Source organism: Parasteatoda tepidariorum, chromosome X2 (assembly GCF_043381705.1).
Source record: "Parasteatoda tepidariorum isolate YZ-2023 chromosome X2, CAS_Ptep_4.0, whole genome shotgun sequence".
Classification (NCBI taxonomy): domain Eukaryota; kingdom Metazoa; phylum Arthropoda; class Arachnida; order Araneae; family Theridiidae; genus Parasteatoda; species Parasteatoda tepidariorum.
Genome location: NC_092215.1, coordinates 58,226,613 through 58,251,166, shown reverse-complemented (window position 1 = coordinate 58,251,166; position 24,554 = coordinate 58,226,613). Strand labels below are relative to the sequence as shown.

General features: G+C 28.2%; 1 protein-coding gene across 2 annotated transcripts in view; it reads right to left on the bottom strand.

The window, feature by feature from the left end:
- The window catches only part of LOC107449161 (acetyl-CoA carboxylase), a gene marked incomplete at its 5' end in the record, with an annotated part of 85,955 nt that overhangs the window by 27,379 nt on the left and 34,022 nt on the right, over window positions 1–24,554 (bottom strand). For both annotated transcript variants that reach the window (XM_071188232.1, XM_071188233.1), the window contains 14 exon segments: window positions 9–152; window positions 232–342; window positions 3,002–3,099; window positions 7,283–7,403; window positions 8,672–8,809; window positions 8,891–9,022; window positions 15,211–15,351; window positions 15,423–15,690; window positions 16,185–16,276; window positions 16,351–16,419; window positions 18,618–18,707; window positions 22,287–22,364; window positions 23,839–23,976; window positions 24,054–24,095. In XM_071188232.1, coding sequence (XP_071044333.1) covers window positions 9–152; window positions 232–342; window positions 3,002–3,099; window positions 7,283–7,403; window positions 8,672–8,809; window positions 8,891–9,022; window positions 15,211–15,351; window positions 15,423–15,690; window positions 16,185–16,276; window positions 16,351–16,419; window positions 18,618–18,707; window positions 22,287–22,364; window positions 23,839–23,976; window positions 24,054–24,095 — 1,662 coding nt within the window.

Genomic DNA, 24,554 nt, shown 5'->3' with positions numbered 1-24,554 from the left:
CATTTTACCTTGGGCATATATGACAACCACTTTAACATAGTATATATCCCTTCAAGATCATCAGTAGCAGTAACATGTGATACACCATTATTATGCATTATCTGAATCCCTCCTAACTGGTTATTTGAAGTATACACTTCTCTACCAAGCAACTGAAATAAAACAAAATGAGTTCTACAACTTTGATTCATACGGAATTTGTTAGATGATAAATAACTTAAATGCACTTACTTTGTTTAAAGCAGCAGCTCCAGTCAGAATGATGTGTGAGTTTTCAATCTGTATAACTCTTTGACCAAGTCTTACAATGTATGCCCCAATACCTATGGATCTACAAGAGACCTGAAAAACATTAAATTACACTCAGTGTAAAATTTAGACACTTTTTTCTTCTTATTTTACAAAATATGGACTGATTTCCCCAAGTTTTCAGAAAACAACATTGAAGCAGAAGAAACCATATTTGAAGTTCTTTTTAAAGATTTACAGCAATAATCCTTGTTTGCAGATTAATAATCATTTTGGAAATCAAATTTCTTCAAAGGGTAATTCATTAAGTGTGATTCATTAAATACACTAAGTTAATTCACATAAATCAGTTCTGTCTCCGAGTGAACTAAAAGTTGATAACAATTAGTAAGTTTCTGCACAGGTCACCTTCAAAGCATTGATTTTCTGAAAAACATTGTATTTCATTAGACTTTAGTAAATTTATTTAATAATGGCCTGTTTTCTTTAGGAGAAACAAAAACAGACATAAAGTGAAGACAAAAAGTGAACATTTCCATACTCTAATTTTCATACAGCTGAAATTGCTTAAAACAAATCCTTATTTTCATCTAATTAGTTAGTCAGTTAAGATTATACTCATCTAATTACTTTTCAACAGGATTTTAATTAATAAATAATAATTTGCTTCAATAATTCATTATTTTGGCTAGTTCTAATTGTTTCCATTGTAACAAAACCTTTAAGCGATGAACCATTATTCACATTCATGCAATATAAAGAGTTGTTTATGCAATTTTTTTAAGAATAGGAGGCAGTTTGAAGCAGGTATTATATGAAGCAAAACTTCACAAATATCAAAATAATATCTTTCTCACTTTCTAAATGAAATGTTTTAAAGATGTTAAAACAACTTGTAAGGAATTTTTAAATAGTAAAATAAAACTTAATAAATGGTACAATACAATTTTCTTTATTATCTTATTTCAGTAAAATGAAAAGATTTTTTTAAAAATAATAATCAGCAATCTTATTTTTCTTAGGTATCGTTATGCTTTTTAGTGAGCTCAAGGTTATCTGTCAATTTTTTTTTTGTCTGAACAACTTATTTCTAAACATGTTGACAGCTTTAATGAAGATGTCACCCTTGTTTTTCATCAATTAATCAAGATTGTAAAGGTTGAAGAAATTATGGATAGAAAGGAAATCAAATGAAGTTTGTAAGAGAAGAGTAAAAAATTTTTTTCCAGAATGATGAAACAGAAAGATAAAACATAATAACAAAGTTTGACCTTGAGTACACTCATTTCTAGTAACTAACAGGAAGAGGTGAACAATGAATAAGAAAAATAATAAATCAATCATGAGAAAAGTGTATTTCATAATATCAAACTGAAAAATTCTGGTGTTTGAAAGAGATCGCTAAAGATCTTTTTATACATCTTTTTCTCAACACATTTTGAATTTTTTCTTTCCCAACTTTCCATCTACTAACAGGGTATCTGCTATATTTTCCATTTTCAAACCCACGACTTTCCATGACTAATTCAAAGAATTTTTCATGATTTACCGAAGTTACTATTTTCTCCGACAAAAACACAACAATCAATTTGAAAAAGCATTATAACAACATTAAGTGAAATGATAGGTATAACCAAAACTGTTATACTCTGCATTTTCATATTAATAGATTTTTAATTTAAAAAACAGAGTAAAGAAAGAGTTGAATCAATAAAAAAGCTGAAAAAAATACGAAAGAACTTAATTTTCTTTTCTTCTGCAGAATTATATTCTAAAGATACTTTTCTTGTTTGTCGGAAAGAAATACTCCTGATTTTTCTATTCTCATTTCGGAATAAAAAAATATTTGCCAATGACTGGCTTGCTTCAGCTAGAATTTTAAATTTAGAAATAAAATGAAATAACAAAAATACTAAAATCACAGAAGTTTAAAAGATAATTTGCTCTAGAAATGATGCTTTTTCTTTCATTTTTTGAAAAAGCACCATTATTTTTAAAGAACATGATAAAAACATTTTACGTTTCAATAAAATATGACTGTGAGTGGGGATTTCGTTACAAATTCAGATATTCGGAACACCTTGAAATTGCAATGGGGGGGGGGGTAATTCCATTTCAAAACTGAGAATTTTCGGCAACCTAAATCCATGACTTTCCATAATTTTCTTGTAAAAAATAGTTAAGATCATGACATTTCAGGACAAATTTTGTTCAATACCGAAATTCATGACTTTCCAGGCGCGCTGATACCCTGTACTTACTCCAATTCAAAGATGCCAGGAATTTCTACATCTTGCCTCAATTGTTCAGTTCAAAATGGTGGAGAAAGCAACCAACAAATGATTTTTTTTACTTATGATTAGTTGTAACATTTTTAATTTTTTGCTTTCATGTTTTGAGAATCATTTGTTTCCTTACAAAAATTTTTTTTGGCTGATCAGACATCAATCTAATAACAAAAAATTTTATTTATTGTTTTTTTTTTCGTTATATAAGAAGTGTTTTAACCTTTGTCTACATTGGGGGTCTGTAGTAAAGAAAGATCTATTATCCGGACATCTAAGTTCCACTTATTCTGGATACAAGACTTTAAACCATAATAAGCAATCTAATAATTATGCAAACTTTAATAATTTTGCATAATATTGGCATTTCTCATTGAAAATTAAAAATAGAAAAAACTTATTACTAGCTGAGGTGTTGTGAAGGGGCTGAAAAACAATCAACCTGTATTAGTCCCTGTAAAACATACCATGCTAATAGTAATGACATCTTTATATGCTTGAGAGGATTCACCAGCTATCATTCCAGCATACTGCAAATTTTTCACACCCAAAGCAGATTCTCTTCCTAAAAATATTACCATAAATTTTTTTATACTATAATTCAACTACTCATAAGTATATAGATTGAGAAACAGCAAGATAATAAATTGAGATTAAAACATCAACAATCAATAAAGATGCGGAATTAAAATAAATATTTGAGACACGGTAAATTTAGAGAGAGAAAAAAAAAGAAAGAACTGAGAATAAAATAAATTTTCTTCAATGTAAAATAAATAGTATTAGACTATTAAAAATATCACAAAATAGAATATTTATTGGAACTATTATAAATTATAAAATGATGAGTAAGATGCAAAATTCTAAAACATATAAAGTGAAAATTTTTATAGTAAATTGTGTGAACATCGACTCAGTGAGCTTTCACTTCAACTCAACCTCAAAATATTTGGACTCAATTTGAATGAAATAAGTAAGACATTAAAGAAAGAATGTTCATAAAAAAAAGTTTCTCCCATAAACATCTAGCATCTTATTTGCTTGAATAATCAAAACAAAATTACATCCCATAGTATTTGAAGAAAAGCACTCTAGACAACTGATCACATTTGCAGTTAAGAATTAAAAAAATTTGAAATTATCAAAAAGCAACACCTTTTTCTCTAATTGAAACCTGATCATTACAATTTTAAAAATAGCTTAAAATGAAGTGGGGATGATATCTTTAGTGTGAATAATGGCAATGCTAAACAGAGATGAAGAGAACAAGATATAAAGGGGTGATTGTAAGCCCAAGTCAAAATTACGGAAAATTTCTTGAGTTAAAAAAACAAAACAAAAAAACAGTTGAAATTGAAAAATTAGAAAAAATTTAAACAAAGTTTTTTTCCTTTTCCTCAATATTTCTTTGTTTACTTAATATATATTTAAAATTTTACACATACCTATACCATTTACAGACCTATGATGACCTGGAGAAGTAATTAAAATTTACAAATATGTCTTTCTTTCTTGAGTTTATGACTATAACAACTATTTACTGATAAAAAATCATCCGATAAATAATCATGAATATAAGCTTATAAAGTATCTCTCTGACTCTCCCTTACAAAGAAATAAAATAAACTGTGTTTTTAAGTTCCACCGTTGAAAATTTGATTTCCGGAAACTTCTGTGATCAATGATTTTTTTAAACGTCTGGACCTTTGATCTCCGTAAACTTCTGGATCACTGTTAGCGAAAAATCCGGAAATCCGGATTTTTTCCAGAGCACAATCAGCCCTGGATTTAGCTTATAAATCAATGTGCTTTCTTCTACATTGTGGTTGTGACACCTCTAAAACAGATAAAATAGTCTTTTTTGCTCCGTCTAGCACCACCATTTCTCATGACAAAAATATAGTTCCAACTTTATTTTATATTTTTTACTATGAGAATCAAGTTTTGATGGGAAAAAAATGGGTTTCGTCATTTGGAAAATTTGTACACTGTAGCTGTTATAGTGAGAGTTTCATTGTTGTAAATCATCACAATCTCCATTCATACCTCTAGCCAATTAACTCTAGCTATATCTCTAGCTAAATAATATTGAGATAAATACATTGGCCTTGCTAACTCATTTATTTTTCAAGAGAAACCAGTCTTTTCTCTAGTAGGATTTTTGTTTAAGACAAACAAAAAGTAAATCAATAAATATTTGACTGGTTTTGTTAAGTTATTAAAAAATTTAAAAAAAAACTATTAGTCCAGGGTTGCCACTCAAATCTGGGGGGGGAAAATTCCCTGTGTTTTCCCTGTACAAATTATACACAATATATTTAGAGGAAACAACAATTACTGTGCTTTTGTGTGAGCTATTTGGGCTAACTATGTTTATTAGTTTTAATTGCTGGAAAAACAGCTGAACATACTTAAATAATGCGATAGTAAATGAAATAGTTTAGTATAGCTGAAATATCATGGTTAAATATCTCATAGATTACGCTTTGAATTGTCATCATTTTTGAAAAGACAAAAATAAGAAACAAAATTCCCTGCATTTTCCCCGTTATTTTAGGTAATTTTTAAATTCCCTGTATTTTCCAGGTTTTCCCTGTTCTCCCTCAGAGGAGGGAAATTTGAAACCACTATAACAGATCTAAAAAAAACACTCTAAAATCTTACAATCTTGTAAAAATTGAAATTAAGAAGAAGTTTATTCTAAATTAAAAAAGTAAACAATTCACATAAACCAGAATTTAATAAATTACTGGTCAATAATGAAACTGCTTTGTACGTGAAAGTACCCATACTGGAAGGAATTAACATTCTGAAAACTAATATTGCATGGAAAAAAGCTGACATTCACTAATTGCTGAAACATTTATATTTCTTTTGTCATAAAGAAAAGTTCAATACATACATTATAGAATAAATTTAATATTATACAGTAGAGAACCATTTATCCGGTATCCAGATAACCGGGAAAAATTTTGCTGGAATTTCCCGCCATTTTAAACTAGAACGATTTTAAACTAGAACGAAAAAAGCGGAAATTGGACTCATCCTTGAAGTTGAGTAGAGGAAAATGTAAGGAAGGGGAAGATTTTTTTCCCCGTTTACCCAGAGAAACGTCATTTCCTCCGTCACCTTGAAGGCAGGGAAGGGAGGAATGTTTTATTTTTTCCTTTAGGCCGTCAATCAAACTCAAGGGTGTGGCATGCTGATTTCGTTTTCTGCTTGATTTACGAGGGGGGTGGGGAAAATGCATTGCATGCATATCAGTGAACAGAAAAAGAAAAGAGAAAAATATATTTATTTGACATCGACTAATAAAAATAAAATCTTTTTCTTTTGAATAAATTCTCATTCTTTGGAAGAGCGGTATCAATTGCAAGTTTTTCTTGGTGTGGAATCACATCTGCTGTAATTAAAAATCTTGTTTTTATCAACAAAAAAANAAATGTCACCCATGGTTTTTAAAAAGCCATGATAACAATGATTACATAGTTAATTACACAGGGTGCATAGCCAAATTTTGAATAAAAAGTTAGAACCTCTTAAGCACTTCTTGAGCACTCATGAAAGATTCTTAAACTCTTCATTTCTAAAAAAAATATAAGGGGATATTTCCTTATCGTTATCTGTAGGGCCAACTACAATCACCAAATCAAAGTGCCAAATAGATTTTGAACTTTAAAAAAACAAGTAGGTGCTTGCCTGGGGGTGGATACGATTCAAGTTGGTCACTTTCTGTGATTTTTCTTATTTTTAGTTTCTCTAAGGCCATTGCTCAATAGCCGCCAAAACTTGGCGATTATTCTGCAACAGATCACGATACAGAAATCTTTCCAAATATGATTAGGATATGTGCATGAGGGTTCGATAAAACATCGATTAACGACACTTTTTGGTCGATCCAGAAAACCGGGAAATTCAGATATCCGGGATAGCGATGGTCCCGAGCATCCCGGATAATTGGTTCTCTACTGTATTTTCTTATACAATTAAATTATTTCAATAAATTATTTAATGATATCTTTAATATATCCCGATAACTGCAAGCACGTCTGGGAGGGACACGGTTCAAGTTTTCATAAGGACATTGCCAATGTGGAAAAACAGCATCAAAGAATAGATTCGCAGTAATGCTGGTGACTACAGAGAGGATTCCCCCCCCCCTTTATTGCAAGTGACAAGTCAAAAGAAATCAATGTTCAAAGCAGATTAAAGTATTCCAAACATGTATTATAATATAAGTGCATAGATATAAACCTTTTTTAAACAATTTTGTTACTTTTCACATGTGTTTTCTTTGAGTCAAAAGAAAATAAATTGCTCAATGATCAAAAATTAACGATAATGTAACACGTCAACCAATTCTATTTCAATACCAATTCTATTTGATTAACCAATAATCTCAGCACATTGAATTCATAAACTATATTCATTTCAGAAACACATTCATTGTTGCACGAATATTCAATAAAAAAAAATTACAGAAATTAATTACTAAAGAATAAAAAACAATAATATAATATTTCTCAGCTAAATATATAACAACCAAGATACATAAGTAATATTTTAATTTTTTAAATTGAAAAATAATTGCTAGCTTTGTGAAGCTTTTATAATTATCTGTTATAACCTCTGTTCATATTAAAATATAACATTATAAATGTAAATCACAATGAGAAGCATATTTTCTATGTGAAATCACTAGTTTAAAATTTATGAAATAATCAATTATTTATTTATTTTTTACTTACCAATAATATCAGTGATTTTATACCTTGATTCACCTTCATCTTCTATCAAAACAGCATGCACAGAATTCATTGCACTTACTTTTTTAAAATTTTCAGGAGTCAAGTACAAATATTTATAGCCCTGTAAATGATTACAAATATAAGATATGTACTGAAATATTGCAAGAAAATATTTAGATCCTAACAGTCTCTTAATAAACAAAGACATACATCATTAAACTTTCAAATATCAAATTCTAGAAACGTAAAAAATCTTAACTACAAGTTTAGAACAAAGATAGCTACATTTACACAGATTATCTTTTTTACCAAACTTCATTATAGGACATATTATTTTAATTCATTTTTAATAACTGAAAGGAAATATTAACATTCTTATCTTAATGCATTTAATATATTTTTTTTTTTTACTTCTTACAATTAAGTATACTAAAAGTCTCGGGGAAAAAAACATACAAAAATAGTGAAATTTTCTTAATTATTTTCAAATAAATGAATTTTTTTTAAAAAAATAAAAAATCTTTAATATAAGAAAATCAATTTTAGTACTATCTATAAAAAACCTTTCCACAAATTATGTCACATGTCATTTTATAATTAACAATTTTAAATTCGAATCAAGATGAAAAAGAAAAAAAAAAGAGTTCGCATCACAGACAATTTATTAAAAATTTTGATTGTATGTCTATCAATTATTAGGAATAGTAAAATAATTTGATATCTAAGGTGACAGAACGTTATTGGATAAAACTGAGAACAAATTAATTTAGATATTCCTAATTCTATTTTTAGCAATTATGCAAGACTTAAAATTCATTTTCTAATGAGGCAGAAGGACAATTTGCACACAGCCTTAAATTTTTAGAAATTTAGAAGGATGATGGTTTACAAATTTTTTTTTCTGAAAATTATAAGAAAAATTTTACTTTTTAAATCTTTATATTTAGTATTGAAAATTCGAAAGGTATTGTTTTATCTATTACTCTATAAAGGAAATAGAAAAGACAGTAGTCTCAACATTTCTTAACACCTCACTAAAATAAAATTTCTCAAAAACTAAATAATAAGATCTATATTTAAATATTTTTAAATTACTTAAACATAAAATTCCTTACTAAGAGTCACTAATGATGTGTACATTAAAATTATATGATAGAATAAAATTTAAAGTAAAAGAATATAAAAAATATGAAGTCGTTCAGTTTGAGGAATAAAATTTAAAACAGAAAAATAAGTCATATTTATTTCAAAAATTTAAGCTAAGATCTGAGATTCTATGCAATTCATTTTTCTGAGGGCACAATAGAAAGAGAATATTTAAAAGACTTAGCAAAGTCTAGAGATTGTTTCACTCCTAGAACAATTTTTAGAACAATAATGAAAAATTACCTTGTCAGGATTTTCATTATCAATCCAAGCTATATCAAATATATGCTTTATTTCCTCAGCTAAACCTATACGGGCACCACTGTTTGCTGATATGTATAATCTGGGAATACCTAATTCACGAGCTCTTTCTGAAGCTTTCTATAAATATAAGAAAAAAACAATTAATCATAACAATTGAATCTTATTTGATTACAAGTATATTCAAATCATAATTCTTACACAGAATAGCAGATCTTCTTGAGTAGCAAAAGTTCCAATTGAGGAAGTTATATCATTACTAATAACGATTGCATCCCGTCCTTGAGGATACTCTGGAGTGAAAAAAGTCATTTTCCAAGCAACCATTCCAATCTACAGAAAGATAACCACAAAAAATTTATCCATAATAGAGAAATAAAAGATAATTTTTGATTTCAAGAAATGATCTAATTAACTCTTGATAATATTATGTGAATTGCATAACTATTTATTATCTTTCAATTAACCACCTGTCATGGTGTACAGTGTGCAAAACAAAAAAGATAATACATTAACAACTTTTCCTCTAATAATTGGATTTTTATGTACTAAAATGCAATCAGTATGAATACATTGACTATCCTTAAATATGCTAAAATATTTGTACTGATAATATTTCAGGTTTCAAATCAGACACAAAAACATAGTTTTTCTTTGAATAAACATTCCTTTAATTTTTGAAAAATTTGGATTCTTTAACCTTAAATTAGAGAAGTAGCAATCTGGAAAATAAGATCCTAATAGTGTTAAGTAGAAAAGTAGATCAAAATTTAAACCTCTTAATGTTAATTTCCCTTTTTGCACTCTGAATAATATAAAAAAAAGTTGCATTTAAAAAATTTTACTTCTAAAGAACAATCTGAAATTTTGATGAAATTTTTTTTTTCGTATCATTCAAAAAAATTTTTAATCATTATTAAAATAAATAATAAAAATAATTATAAAAATTTACTTGTAATGTAGAATTAGTACATTATGCACCTTTGTATATCAGGGTGGCCACTCAAATCAGATTTCAAATTTCCCTGATTTTTCCAGGTTTTCCAGATAAAAATCTTAAAATTTCCAGGTTTTAGTTTCTTTATTCTAATGAAGTGTAGGCAACAAAAGTGTCTACGTTATTAAATATTTTATTCAAAATGTTATTTTTTTAACATATCCTGAAAATAATAATTTATTTTGACAATTTGGCAAGATTTTTTATTCATTTTTTAATGTTTTGGTACAAAATTTCGAATCAAAAATCATATATTGACCAACAAAAGAGTAAAAATAAATATTAGTACGTAGTTAGTTCTTAAAAAAAACCTTTTTTTAAATTAAAATATGTTATAAAAGGTTAAAATGAAATAGAAAAAATTAGCATTAATGCAACAATTGTAACAATTTGACATTGACAATAAACATTGCTGTTAGCGATTGTAAAAAAAAATGTGTGATTCCAACCAATCACACATTTTTTTTTGCTGAGAAAAAATAATTCACATATTTCTTTTAATGGGAATACAAAAGCTTTCAGAAAAAGAGTGCAATATAAAATCTATTATTATTATTAAATTATAACCAACTAATTTTTGGAGAATTTTATAAAGTTAAAAATACAAAAACATTTTGTCAAAATGGAAAAAAAATTACCAAGAAATCATTGGAACAAACTTAAGCCATAAATGGATTCAGCCCAAGGACAGAATTTAAAAACAGAAGCTAATATCCTAATCCCTTCTTCCACCTCCACCACAATCCTTCCTAAATTGCACAGTCCATAGCGGTCAAAGGTTTCCACATTCGTTTAGCAACAGTGGGAGAATTTTATGTGGCATTCTAGTTTAACAGAGCTGTAATGGAGCAAATTTTGAAGCAAGCAAAGTATTGCTAAGTTGATGATACTTCAACTGCTTGGAGATACATTTCCGTCTAAAAAACGTGGGTATAATGGATGAAATAATTTAAATTCAGAAAATTAGTAAATAATTTAAATTAGTGAAATTAAAAAAAAATTCAGCTTTTCTCTAAAATTCCCTGATTTTTCCAGGTTTTTATCCAAATTTTCCTGATTTTTGCAGGTTTTTTCCAGTACAAAAAAATTCCCTGATAATTCCAGGTTTTCAAAGTTTTCCAGGTGGGTGGCCACCCTGATAATCAAGTTTTACAATTGTAAAACAAAATTATTTTAAACAGTTACAGGGGTGCTACTCGCAAAATATCAAATTGTCTCACCAGAAATTGCATTTCGTCTCAGTTAAAATCTCTTTTTGGCTCACTTTGTCTCAGCTAAAATTATTTTTTGACTCAGTTTATCTCAGCTAAAATGACTATTAATCAGTTTGATAACAATATAAAGATAATTTTCAGGATCCATAAAACCATTAATAGCATACTAGGAGTACTACAATTATACATACATTCACTATTGCTAGGATTTTAAAAAACCTGCATATGATTGATTATAAGAGTCCACAAAATTGTTTTATGGACTCTGTTGTTTTCATATATATTGCATTTATCATTTATGCCAATGAATAGTATCTGTTCCAGAATTTTACAAAGTAAATTTTAACTTTCTTATTTTTTAAAATATAATGGTGTTAACTTTCTAAAAAGAAATATCTATTTAGTTTCAGTAATTCAAAAGGGAAAATACCCATTTTATTTTGAGCTCAAATTTCATCTCAAAATATATAACTATTCAGTTACAATGAAAGGTCTACAGATTTCAATAATTAAAAGAGAAATTCAGTAATTAAATAATGAGAGTTTAAGAAAATGCAAATAACACAAAAAAAAACCCTCTTTGATAGAATTCAGGAGGTGCAGTGAAATTTTGAAATATTTTAGGTAGGAATTTTTCAAGAAAATTTTAGGGAGCACTTAATAGCCAAAAATTAGCATATATACATTTTTATATCAAAACAGAAATATTTAAAAACTATTATAAACAATTTAAAAAGACACATATAAATATAATTTTCTTTCTAAAATGACTTGCATCCTTTATTAAGTATAAAAGTAAACTTTTTAGTTTATTGGCATTGACTAGTAGATTGTACTTTCTTGCATTCACAAGATTAGTTAGTTGACTATGTTCTTTTAATTTATATAGCTAAATATACAATCATAAAATGTGATTATGAATGCACTTAGTAATTGTTTAAATGCAACAACTGTAGAAAAATATATCACATCTTTACAGTAACTAATTCAAGAAAAAACTTAATTCTACTTCTTTCTAGAATCGTGAAACTGGATTTTAAAATTGCGTGAATATGAATTGCGATTTTGGGTTTTAAAATCGCGTGAATATGAATCGCGATATTGAATTACAAAATCGTGTGAATATGAATCACGATATTGGATTTTAAAATAGCGTGAATATGAATCGCGATTTTGGATTTTAAAATCGCGTGAATATGAATCGCGATATTGGATTTCAAAATCGCGTGAATATGAATCACGATATTGGATTTTAAAATCGAGTGAACATGAATCGCGATTTTTGATTTTAAAATCAAGTGAATATGAATCACGATATCGGATTTTAAAATCACGTGAATATGAATCGTGCGGTTGGATTTTAAAATCGCGTGAATATGAATCGCGATTTTGGATTATAAAATCATGTGAATATGAATCACGCTGTTGGATTTTAAAAACACGAAAATACAAATCACGATATTGGATTTTAAAATCGCGTGAATATAAATCACGATTTTGGATTTTAAAATCGCGTGAATATGAATCACTATTTTGGATTTAAAAATCGCGTGAATATGAATCGTGCGGTTGGATTTTAAAATCGCGTGAATATGAATCACGATTTTGAATTTTAAAATCACGTGAATAAGAATCGCGCTGCGGGATTTTAGAAACGCGAAAATACAAATAGCGATATTGAATTTTTAAATCGCGTAAATAAGAATCACGATGCATAATTTTTAGATCACGTGAATACGAATCGCAATGAGTAATTTTTAAATAGCGTACAAATACGGAAAACGAGATCTGATATTACAACTGCGTGATAACGAATCGCAATATTGGATTTAAAAATGCGTGAATACGAATCGCGACGTTGGATTTTAAACTCGCGAGAATACAGATCGCGATATTGAATTTTTAAATTGAGTGAATAGCAATTGCTAGTACGATTTTTAAACAGCGTAAAAGAAATTGCAACACGTAAGTTTTAATCAGTTAAATACGAAAATCGATGATTGATATTAAAATCGTCTGATTAAAAATCGCGATTTTAGCATATTCCAGGGCAGTTCCTAATATTTAAAATTCCGAAAATCAGTCAAACAAAAAAAAAATCAAATATCGGCGGTTGAAACGAAACGCTTAGACTCCTTTCTACTCTATAGCGGAAGTCGCGGTAATCCCTTGGGTTTCTCTAATTGGACTCCCTAAATATTTCAGTTTTTGGAACATGGTCGGAAATTTTAAAAATTGGGAGAAAAAAGCGGATTTCCGCTTTTTCGCGGAAGTCTTTCCTCCCTGACATAATTACGTGTACTGTACAGTTTCCTAAGAAAAAAAAGCAAGATAATAACCAATAGTATATGGGAAGAATACCCTCTTTTTTTACAAGATCACGTGCATACGATACTGATTGCTACTCACTGCTGTACATAATCCAATTATAGACACGAAACGCATATTCTATATGCATTCCAATAGCTGATTCGCCAAACGGAATTTCTGACATTTAAATGCCATATTTAGGAAACGTGAACGGCAAAATGCTCTCCAATGACTCACGGCGATGCAGATTAATATTTGAAACTGAATTCAGGTGTGTCAAATTTTGGACGTTTTGTCTCAGAATGGCGCTGCTTTGGCAGAAACTGAGCTGGATGTCGCAAAACGGCGCAGTTATGCCGTTTTGTCTCAGTTTGTCGCAAATGGCGCAGGCGTAGCACCCCTGCAGTTACAGAAATACGGTCTTATATGTAAAAACTGAACTAAGCATTAAGGACCTAAAATTTTAACCTCTCTTCTGCCTAAACTATTGGGACCTTATTTTCCAGATTGTAATTATCTCCCATATTTTGAGGGTCAGGAATCTAAATCTATAAAAAAAAACTATTTTTTTATTCAGAGAAAGTAAATTTTTTTGTCTGACTTTTGAAATTAAACATCATCTGGATAAACATTTTAGCATACTTAAGGTCAGTTCCTTGAATCATTACTATTGCATCTAAATACGTGAAAATCCAATCATTAGATCAAAAGCAGTCATTCTCTTTATTACTATGCACACTGAACTCCTTTATTTGAATAAAAAAGAGTTAGAAACTTTATCAGTCCTCGCTTCGAATGCTCTATAATTCTGACATTGGAATTTTCTTGATGATTTTCACATCTTTAAACCTTGATTCATTTCCAAATTTTTAGTTCTCATGTTTGTTAAGATGAATCAACATACTCAGAGGGCAAATCTCTTGGTAGATTTTTTTTTGATTCGAAAACAGAAAAATTATATTATCGGAACAAGATTTAAGTGTGTTGTGGACAATAAGAATTGCACATTCCTAAAGAGGACTCTAAAAGTGAATTCTAAAAATTTTACAGCCGAATACAGAAGTACATTACTTTAGATGAAGGTTATTTTAAAACATATGGGTATGTAATTTATCTAACATCAGAAATTAAATCAGTCCCAGATATCATTAGCTGCACTTGATCCAAAAAACAGGGTTTTTTTTTGCATATTAAAGAGTACTTTTAATTTACTGTTTATAAGAAAGTAGACTGTCCTGGAGGACAGAACAGAAGACCTTGGCCCACACTGGGTGTTAAAGCCAACCATGATGATGGTAAATAAAATTACAATTTTGATCAATCTTTAAAATTTTCTGCTTATTACCCTTTTCATATAAAAATGTTTCACAATATTGTACATTGAGATACATTCTTTATGTTAAAGAATGAAAATATAGATGGAGATTTTTGTGAGAGATCGATATCATCACACTACTATGAGGAGACAGAAATTACACATCACCACTAATTACTCTTTTTATTAGTACACTATTAGTAGGAGGTGTTTACAAACATGCTTAGAAAATGTGAAAGAGTAGTACTATCATAACATCAACATTTTGAAATTGTTAAAAGTATTAAGAAAGAGAAAAAGAGCAACAACAAAGAACTTATGACATCAGCCTATCAATTGTACTGGATATTAAAATAAAACTAATTAGATTGTAAACTTTGAATTAGTTTTGTAGAGAGTAGGTTACATGAACTGAAAGACAAATAAAAGTTTAAATTTTAAAAAGATGTAAACAAAACATTTTATATTTGATTCTTACAAAAATGCTGACAAGTTAAATAAAAAAATATTCAAGTGCATTTTTTAAAATTGTCCAATTATCTGGGTTTTTTTCTCTTTATTAACAGTAATACTTGATCAGGATTATCAGTGCTCTACTGTATTATATTTTATGTTGCTTGCATAGTTATCATCATTGCAAAGAAAGGCCTAAATGCAACAGAAAAAAACAAAAAACATATCTTACATCGTTTTCGCCAGGCAATCTTTTTCTTTCCACTAAATTATCAGTCACATCTAGCACTAATTCTGTGAATTTCAGCAGCTGGGATGGTATTTCAATTTCAGGCCTACCAATAGTGAATTCTTCCCACAGACGACTTAATGACTGTACACAAAAGAAAAAATAATGAAATAATGCTACACAAAAAGGTAGGTTATAAAGAAACTAATTCGTACCTGTTGAAACATGTCAGGAAAATCATAAACATAAGTTGTTCCATTTGACTGAGCTTGAAAACGTTTCAACTGTAAATAATCTTTAGTCATATAAGGAGTTGATATAGGCAAATCATGCAGTGCTCCTTGCTTATGACCCCAGGCTTCAAATTTGGTAAATCCAGTGTTAGGATCAGTCACTTCTTTATACAAATTCATATCCAAATAATAACCACTCTCATTTGCAAGATAAAGGCGAATAGGCATGCACTTAGCAGTTGGAGTAAGCCTAATCAACACATTAATTACAAAAATATATATTTCTTAATTCAAGAATGATAATGTTAAGAATAGAGTAGAGCTCGGATTATCCGGGAATTCGGCAAAGGGAGCTCCAATCAAATATATTCAGATTTCACAAGTTATGATTCGAGGAGTCCCAATTTCACTAGATCAATAATCGATTTTAAAAAAAAACAGATGAACTGAACAGAAGTAACTGAACACATTTATTTAAGAACACTTTTATGAAATATGCATGTACTAATTTTTCTTTGCAATTCGTAGTTTCATTGATTTGGATGTAAAACAAAGATTTCTGTTGTATGTTTAAAATTATATACACATGCATGAATATGTTTCAAAATATTTTTTTTCGTGTTTCCACCTTACTTTGAGTTTTTCAGATTATATACGATTCTTGTTATCTGCTGCGCCCTTGCCACCCAATATGTGGATAATCAGGTTCTACTGTATTAGTCAATCTGCTTATTAAATAATTACCTTATAGTCATTTTCAATTCGGCTTGCAAAACTCTCAACTTCCATAACCTTGGACCATACCTCATTACCATAGCACGAACATTTTCAGCTATCTTTAATAGTAGAAAGTAAAAGTAATTAATACAGAAACAGAATGGATTAGTAAGCATAAAATTTTTAAACTTACTTTTGACAGATCCATTGTTACTTTTGGCACAAAGTTCAGAAATATATGATTACAATCTGTTCTTTTTGCCTAGTTAAAAGGTACATAGAGTCAGAGAATAATTCTGTTATATAAAATATATTCAATTAAATAAAGCAAATTTTAATTAATAACTCTAATTATTCTTTAGTTACAATTGAATAATGCAGTGGCATTTTAAAAGTACAATGGTGTCAACTTAATATAATATAATGTATACAACTGATGAGAAAAAACATATATTTTGTAAAACTAAATAATGAATCAAATACTAATGCACATTGTTTGATTAAATGAATATGGTAAATACAGTAGAGAACCATTTATCTGGTATCCAGATAACCGGGAAACCAGAAAACCGGGAATAATTTTGCTTGGTTTTCTTGCTATTTTAAAGTACTATAAAAAAAAAGCGGAAATTTGACTCATCCTTAAAGTTGAGTAGAGGGAAAGGGGGGAATTCTTCTCCTCACTTGCCCAGAGGAATTTCAATTCTTCCCCTGACCTTGAAGATCATTAGATCCAGAGGGGGCAGGGAAGGGAGGAATGTTCTATTTTCTCCTGTGTTTATTTTCTTTTTCTGATAAGCTGCCATCAATCAAACTTAAAGGAGTGGCAAGCTGATTTCATTTTCTCTTTGATTTACGAGGGGGTGGGGAAAATGCATTGCACAGGCATAGCAATGAATGTTTGAGTTAAGGAACTTGAAACATCTGGCTAAGAGTATTGATTTTAAGGGTGAAATGTGAGATTTATTTTGAATCATCCACTTCAGTTACTCAGTTTTGTTATTTATTATGGTGAATTGTTTTATTATTTCGGATAATGAATTATTTAATCACCAGTTATATTCATCTATTTGACATCAATTAACAAAACAATATTTTTTTGTAGAATAAATTCTGATTTCTTAGAAATGTGATGGCATTAGCAAGTTTTTCTTGATGTGCAATCACATCTGCTTTCGTTAAAAATAGTCTTTTAATAAAAAAAATAAAATAAAAGGAGAAGATTGCTTATTAATTTAAGCATATAATTATTTGTTAATAAAAGCAGGCGATTATTTTATAAAGAAGATAGTTTTTTTATTTATTTATTTATTTTTATTCTGTTTTTCTGATTTCACTGCATTGTTTTTTTTTTCTTTTAGGATAAATTTCGTACTCAGTAAATTAATTCTTTTTACTCATAAATTTTATCATTAAGTTTTTGTTTTTTTTAATTCCGTTTATCTTATAATATCCTGTCTCTTCGAGGTTTCAATACTTATGTTAGTGCCTTTTTTAAATATCGTTTCCGCTCCATAATTTTCAAGTGCTGTTTTTATTTAGATTAATAAGTTTTCTTTTCATCCTCCTCCCCCCCAGCATAATTAGGTATGAATATATTGCGTTTTTTAATTATTGGTTTTGTTTTATATTAATTAATTTGGGGATTTTAATTATTATCAAAAAATAAATATGCAAATTTTGTATTTCTTAAACTTGTTTTTCTTGTCTAAATTTGCAAATGTTTTTATCCTTTTAAATGTTATTTTTCAACCATTTTTTTTTAATTTAGGAGATCTTTTCGTTTTTTCCCTGTTTTTAAATATGTTGAACTTTTTCCTTGCAATTTGGGTTTGATAAAACATCGATTAACGGCACTTTTGGCCGATCCAGAAAACCGGGAAATTCAAACATCCGGGATAGCAATGGTCCTAAGCATCCAGGTTAATCGGTTCTCTACTGTACAATTATTATATGATAATTTATCTACAATACACAAAAACGCAAACAGTCTGAATAACTGAAAATTTAAAGAACTGGATTTTCACATACTAGAACTCAATTAATTAATCACCAACCTGAAATAGGCTAATTATTTAGAGCAGACAATAGTTTAAATTACAAAATAAGGTATAAAAACATTCCTCTGAATAAATATTCTATAATTGCATTTTTTAAGTAATTTAAAATACTATCAGAACATAGAGTTGGAGATGGTAAGTATAATTTAATGAATTTTTAGAGACAATGATTTAACTTTAAATTTACACACAATCTTACAAATATATTTCTGCGAAGAGCAATAATACATAAACACTCATGATGAAAAATTAACATTTAATAAGTAATAATATTAATACTCGACTAAAATTTATTGAAAATCCCAGAAGTTCAACTATTGACTACTCCACAACTCTGGCTGTAATTGTTTTACTAAAACAAAAAACAACCAAGTTCTCTATATGAAAATAGCTATCATACCTGAGGATGCGTAAATGCAACTTCTAATTCATCCATTGCTTCTAAAAGTAATCTCTCTCCTTCATTTTGCAAATACTCATACGAGGCTTCCTGTAAAAAATATTTAGACTAAACTACTCAGATACAGATGGCTACACAATGATCACCTTTAATGTTAATTTTTAGAATCTTTGTCAAAAACAATGTAAAAAAAAGTGTACAGTCCGCAAAAAAAAAAAGATATCACCCTGAATAACTTTCGTTCTAATGATCCAATTTTCACGAACTAAGTGTCAATCTTAATGGCTCCTGGGGCTGACCTCAAATATGCTAATTAATTAGTGCTAACTATTAATTAAGTTACGAAATCAGACACAAAAACGTACTTTCTCTGAATAAACATATATTTTTTTTTACATATTTGGAATCTAGACACTTGAATTAGGGGGGGTAGACAAAATTTTAAAACAATTGGGTCGTAAATTGGGTTGCAATAAAGGTTTATATATTTGGCGATAGTCCAGAAAACCGCCAAAAAAAGTCGCCTGCGCAAATAAATATTTTAAGATAACCCATTGACTGATTCAAAAGAGAAACGCTTAATTTTACTAGGTTGCTAGGCAACCAATTTCTGACTGTAAAAAAATTGAAATAATGTTTTGTGATTGCTCTGAGAGGTTTAATTAATAGTTAATAGAAAACACCTCGAAGTTTCTAGGCAATAGACAATTTTTAAGTTCATTTATGTCCAAAAAGCAAAAAAAATAAATAAATAAATAAAATAAAAAATTATTTTAATCTCTTTTGAAAAGAAAATTTGAATCGATTTATAAGTTTTCAGAATTTAAATACATGAACTTTTTATCTGATATTATTTAGATTATGCTATTTTTGCTATGTTTATTCGAGGATTTCATACTAAAATCAAATTAACATAACTTATAATAGCTATATACAAAATTTTAGGGATAATGATTTTTACAGCTTTAATCGAGTCTTCTAGGCATGAAAGTTTGAAGGAAAAAAAAGTGCATGAAAAATAAAATGTAGATTGTATAGTAATTCTAATGCACATTCACAAGGTTTTCTGTAATTTACGATTTCTTTTTTCTATAACTCAATGAATTGCTGAATGTTTAGTGGCATTTTAAAAACATTGAAATATGTTATGTTTAAGAATAAGATATAGAAATAATATGTTGCATATTGTATGATTCATTGTTTAAAAAATTGCTTCATTTTGCTAGATATTTACGTTACATGGTTTTCTTTGGATAAAGATGATTAGCAAATAGCATCCACATGTTTCGATACATTCTGAAACTTACGTTCGCAAATTCACCATAAAATGTCGCACAGCATATTCTTCAATTACGATAAGCTACATTTACCACCAAATACTGCTACTATGATTATTTTTGTTTTCTTATATATATATATATATCTGATATGATACTCTCTTTTTAAACAGAGCTCGTAAGGCCCTTAAGATACTGAAATGGGGGCACGAAAACTTAAAAGATTTTTTTTTCCTAATGCCCGCCTGTGTTAACATCCGTCAATTCAGGCATCTACAGGGCGACAGATATCTGTGTGGCCTAAGGATTCCTAACGAGCATCAAACATTCTCAAAATTAAGTGTTCATTCACTGGAAAATTTAGTGTTTATTCAATTTAAGAACTGTTCCTTCACTTGGTTATCTTACTACTTATTATTTAAACCACCAAAAGCTTAAAACAATATTATGTAAGTTATCTAAATTTTTTTTACATAATTTGCATTTAATAACAAATATGTCGACATGCATTTAATAACAAATACGTCATTTAGCTAAAATTACAAATTTTGAAATTTTTATGATTTTTTTTTAAAGACAAGCTAAGCTTAAGTATTCCTTCACTGGTTAGTTTACCCTATAAGATTTTGAGAAATTTGCGATGTTGTGAGAGATGCTTAAAAATGTTGACTGCGTATTTTTATTAATATTTATAAAATATATATTCAAGAAATTGATGAATATTTTATTCCAAATTTATTCATTCGTATGTATATTATTGAAATTTTATCAGTTATTGAGAAAAAAAAAATAAAAAAAAATCACATTAAAGAAGCACAATCTGTTGTATAATCATATTCTATCAGAAGCATGCTTTTATAAAACTCCACATTCTCTGAATAAAATGTATTTTATTCAATAAAATGTTTTATTCAAATTTCTTTACTAAATTGCAAATAGAATTTTAGACGACTAAAGAAGAAACATCGTATTTTATAGCTTAAAAAAATAAAAATGAAAAGATAAGCAAACGATTATTAGCGAAAAAAATATGAATGAAATTTTATGCTAAGCGCGCGAAGTCAAGTTCCTCGCAAGTTTATCACATTTTAATATTAATCGCTCCATTTAATCATTTCTTCATTGTCGCCAAATTATTTTTTTAAAAATAATTAATTTTAATTTTTCTCAGCTTCTAATAAATAAAAACAGTTGAAACTTTAGATTTTTCAATTGAAAAATATGTAGATTAATATGGTATAAAAAAATTCATACCTTATAATTCAAAAATTTTTCATCCTTAATTTAATTAAATAATAAAAAATAATTAACAATTATTAAAAATTATTTTTTTCGTGAAATTATCTTTGGGTAAATGAGTTTTATGACTGGGTGAAATTTTCTTCGAATTGCTTTATTAGTTTTTAAAATATGACTAAAAACGTAAAAAGTGAAATTAACATTAAGGGGTACGAACTTTGGATCGCTCTCCTGACCAAACTATGGGGACCATATTTCCCAGATTGCGGCTACCCCCTATATTTTGAAGGTTAAGAATCCAAATATGTAAGAAAAAATATATGTTTATTCAGAGAAAGTACGTTTTTGTGTCTGATTTCGTAACTTAATTAATAGTTAGCACTAATTAATTAGCATATTTGAGGTCACCCCCAGGAACCATTAAGATTAACACTTAGTTCGTGAAAATCCGATCATTAGAACGAAAATTATTCAGGGTGATATCTTTTTTTTTTTGCCGACTGTACACAATAAAGGTTGTTAGATATCAAAAATATACGCCTACGCGTTTTACCCTTATCGCACCTCCTACTCCACTTTGCATCGCTGTCATAGAATCAAGCATTCTTTTTACTCAAGAACTTCGAACAAGGAAATTCACTTGTCAGCTCTCTCATGGGCTACCTTTCATTGTTTACTGCTATTGCAGCAGCCGCAATAATTTTCGTGTACATAGCTCATTTGTTTTATTAAGTTTTGTTTAATAAATGTTTAATCAAGCCATTACAGTCTGCTTCATATTATATACAATGCACAAAGGTCATAAATTAATATTTAAGTGGCAAAAAGATGCTATCAACATTTAATGAATCACCCTTCAGGAAGGCAGGGAAAAAATATCAAAAACTGTTTGAATAATGGGGCAAACATTGGTTCGAAAAATCACCTTTTGCCTTCTCTTGGGCCATCAAACAAGTTTTGAATTTTCAGTTTTGCCTTCATTAGACTTTGATAGGGTTTCTTTTTTCAAAGCCTTAAATATTAATTTTACGACCTTTTCATGTGTATACCATTATTATTTCTTCACTGATAAAGTTTCCTTAAAATGTTTATACAGTTATAACAGAAAACTCAGTATATTTAATTTAGAAACAAGGATTGAAACCTTTCATACCTTTGTGATTAAATCTGAGTGCCTAATAATAGAACGGATGAAAAATCTAAAGTCTGTTACTTCTTGACCTTTTGCAACCTAGTAAGGAAAAAAAAACATTTAATATGATATATTAATGAGTAACATTAAAAATCAGCTAGCATCAAACTTAAAACTTTTAAGAAACATCAACATAAAAACAATCAATTTGTAAAAAGTAATAATTTTGAAACTTTCTATTAGAAAATATTATATATAAAGTAGTTTAACCAGTGATTTCGTCATTATAGTAATTCAAAAATATGCGATATGAATAAATTTTAAAATTTATTTTAAAAAATAGATTGTATTAAAATGTACAGAGACTTAACTTAAGGATATGCACATCTTTTAGGTATTAAAACTCTGCATGCAGATATGACTTCAGTCCTTCTAATTACTTTTCAAAATTGCTAACAAAAAATATTTTTAGCTTTTCCTGTCTGTGTGAAAAATTTGAAAAAAATTATTATGGTCTATGTAATAGAAAAGTGGAGAAAAAAAGTTTTCTTTTCTCAACTATCTCAAGTAGTGAGCAGGGCTCTATACATTTTTGTGTGCAACGATTCAATTATCAGATTTGCCTGACTTTCTCATCAGCACAATTCTGCACTATTTTGTTAATAAACAAACAAAAAAAATGCTCAAATTTTGATTCTAGAAATCTATAAGTTGAAGAAAAAAAATTTGCAAATCATATTCTAAAACAAAAAAAAAAAGGTCAAGAAATTTGTAACTCATCAAATATTATCACACATAATATAGTCCAAAGAACATAAGATTACTGTTTGTATCCCAATAATTAAATAGAAATAAATTTATATTATGCTAATTATTCATAGATATTTGTATAATAATAATTGTTTATATATATTTATATATTAAATATAAATTATTTATATTTTCCACCTCTCACAGTAGGAAATTTCTTTTACAATATGCAGAGATACAAGAGGTACAGTGCCACTGTGGGAGACTCATGCTGTGAATATTTAATCTTCTATTAATAATTATAAAAAATTTATTTTTAAAAAAAAACTATTTTTAATATTAATAAGAACATTTTTTCTATTTTATAATATAGATGGAATAGAAGAAAAGTTTAGTGACATTTTTATTCTCGACTTTCAAACTTTATAAGAAATTAAAATTATCAAATTAAAAAATAACATTTTTGAATTTTTGGACTCTTTTCCTTAAACTCCTATTTTTTAAGGGCCATAAATGATATGTATATAAAACATAAAAAAGTAACCATAGTATAAAATTTGAAAGATAAAAAATAGGAAAAAAGTTAAATTGTTCAGTTTTAGGATTGAAATTTGAAAAAGTAAAAAAAAAGTTTATTTTAATAATATAGGCAGAAATCTGGGGATATAAGTTATTCATTTTTTTAGAGGCACTGCAGAAAGAAAATATTTAAGGGGCCCTGCAAAATCTAGCGATTCTGATGAGGCATAATATATTTTCCTATAACAGTGTATTTGAAATATTAAACATAAAGAGTAGTTAGTTAAAAATGCATTACACATACTTTTGCTTTGCCTAAATATAAATGCATTTTCTGGTTGGCTGTTGGAATGGCTTCTAAATCATAGTTTCTTAAACGATTAATTTCTAATTGAAAAGCCAAAGCAGGCTCCAAATGTCTGTAGATACAATCTTCTTCAAACTATTAAGAAAAACAATGATCTAAATGTATAAAATTGGTCATTTTATAAACTCAATAAAAAAAATTCCATAACTTACATTATCTCGGGCTCTGTAAGTGAAGTACTTTGGAAACAATTGCTGAAAAATAAAAGGAAACTTAAAATAAATTACTCAAAATATTTATTAAACAAAAACTAAACTATAAGCAATGAAGTTATATAAAATTGAAGAAGAAAAAGCAGGAAGTGAAAGGATATCTTCAGGCATTGCAACAGCTCAATCAGTAAAAGAATGCCAGATTTCCCCAAAAAAACATTTCTTTTGATATGTGAGTAAAAAAGGAGTTTCAGTTCAGATACTCAAAAAACTGATTTTTAATCAGTCAAGCAGCTCTAATTGAATTAGTTAGTAAGAGATTTCCTGCCATGTACTCAATATTAATATATAGGTTCAAATATTTTATACATTTCAAATATTTTATCGTACTTATTTAAATACCTTAATTGATTGTCAAAAGCAATAAGTTTCCTTATGTCTTGTTTTTTTATATTTGGAACATTTCATTTTCCAATTTATAAATTTTCAATTATTCCCAAC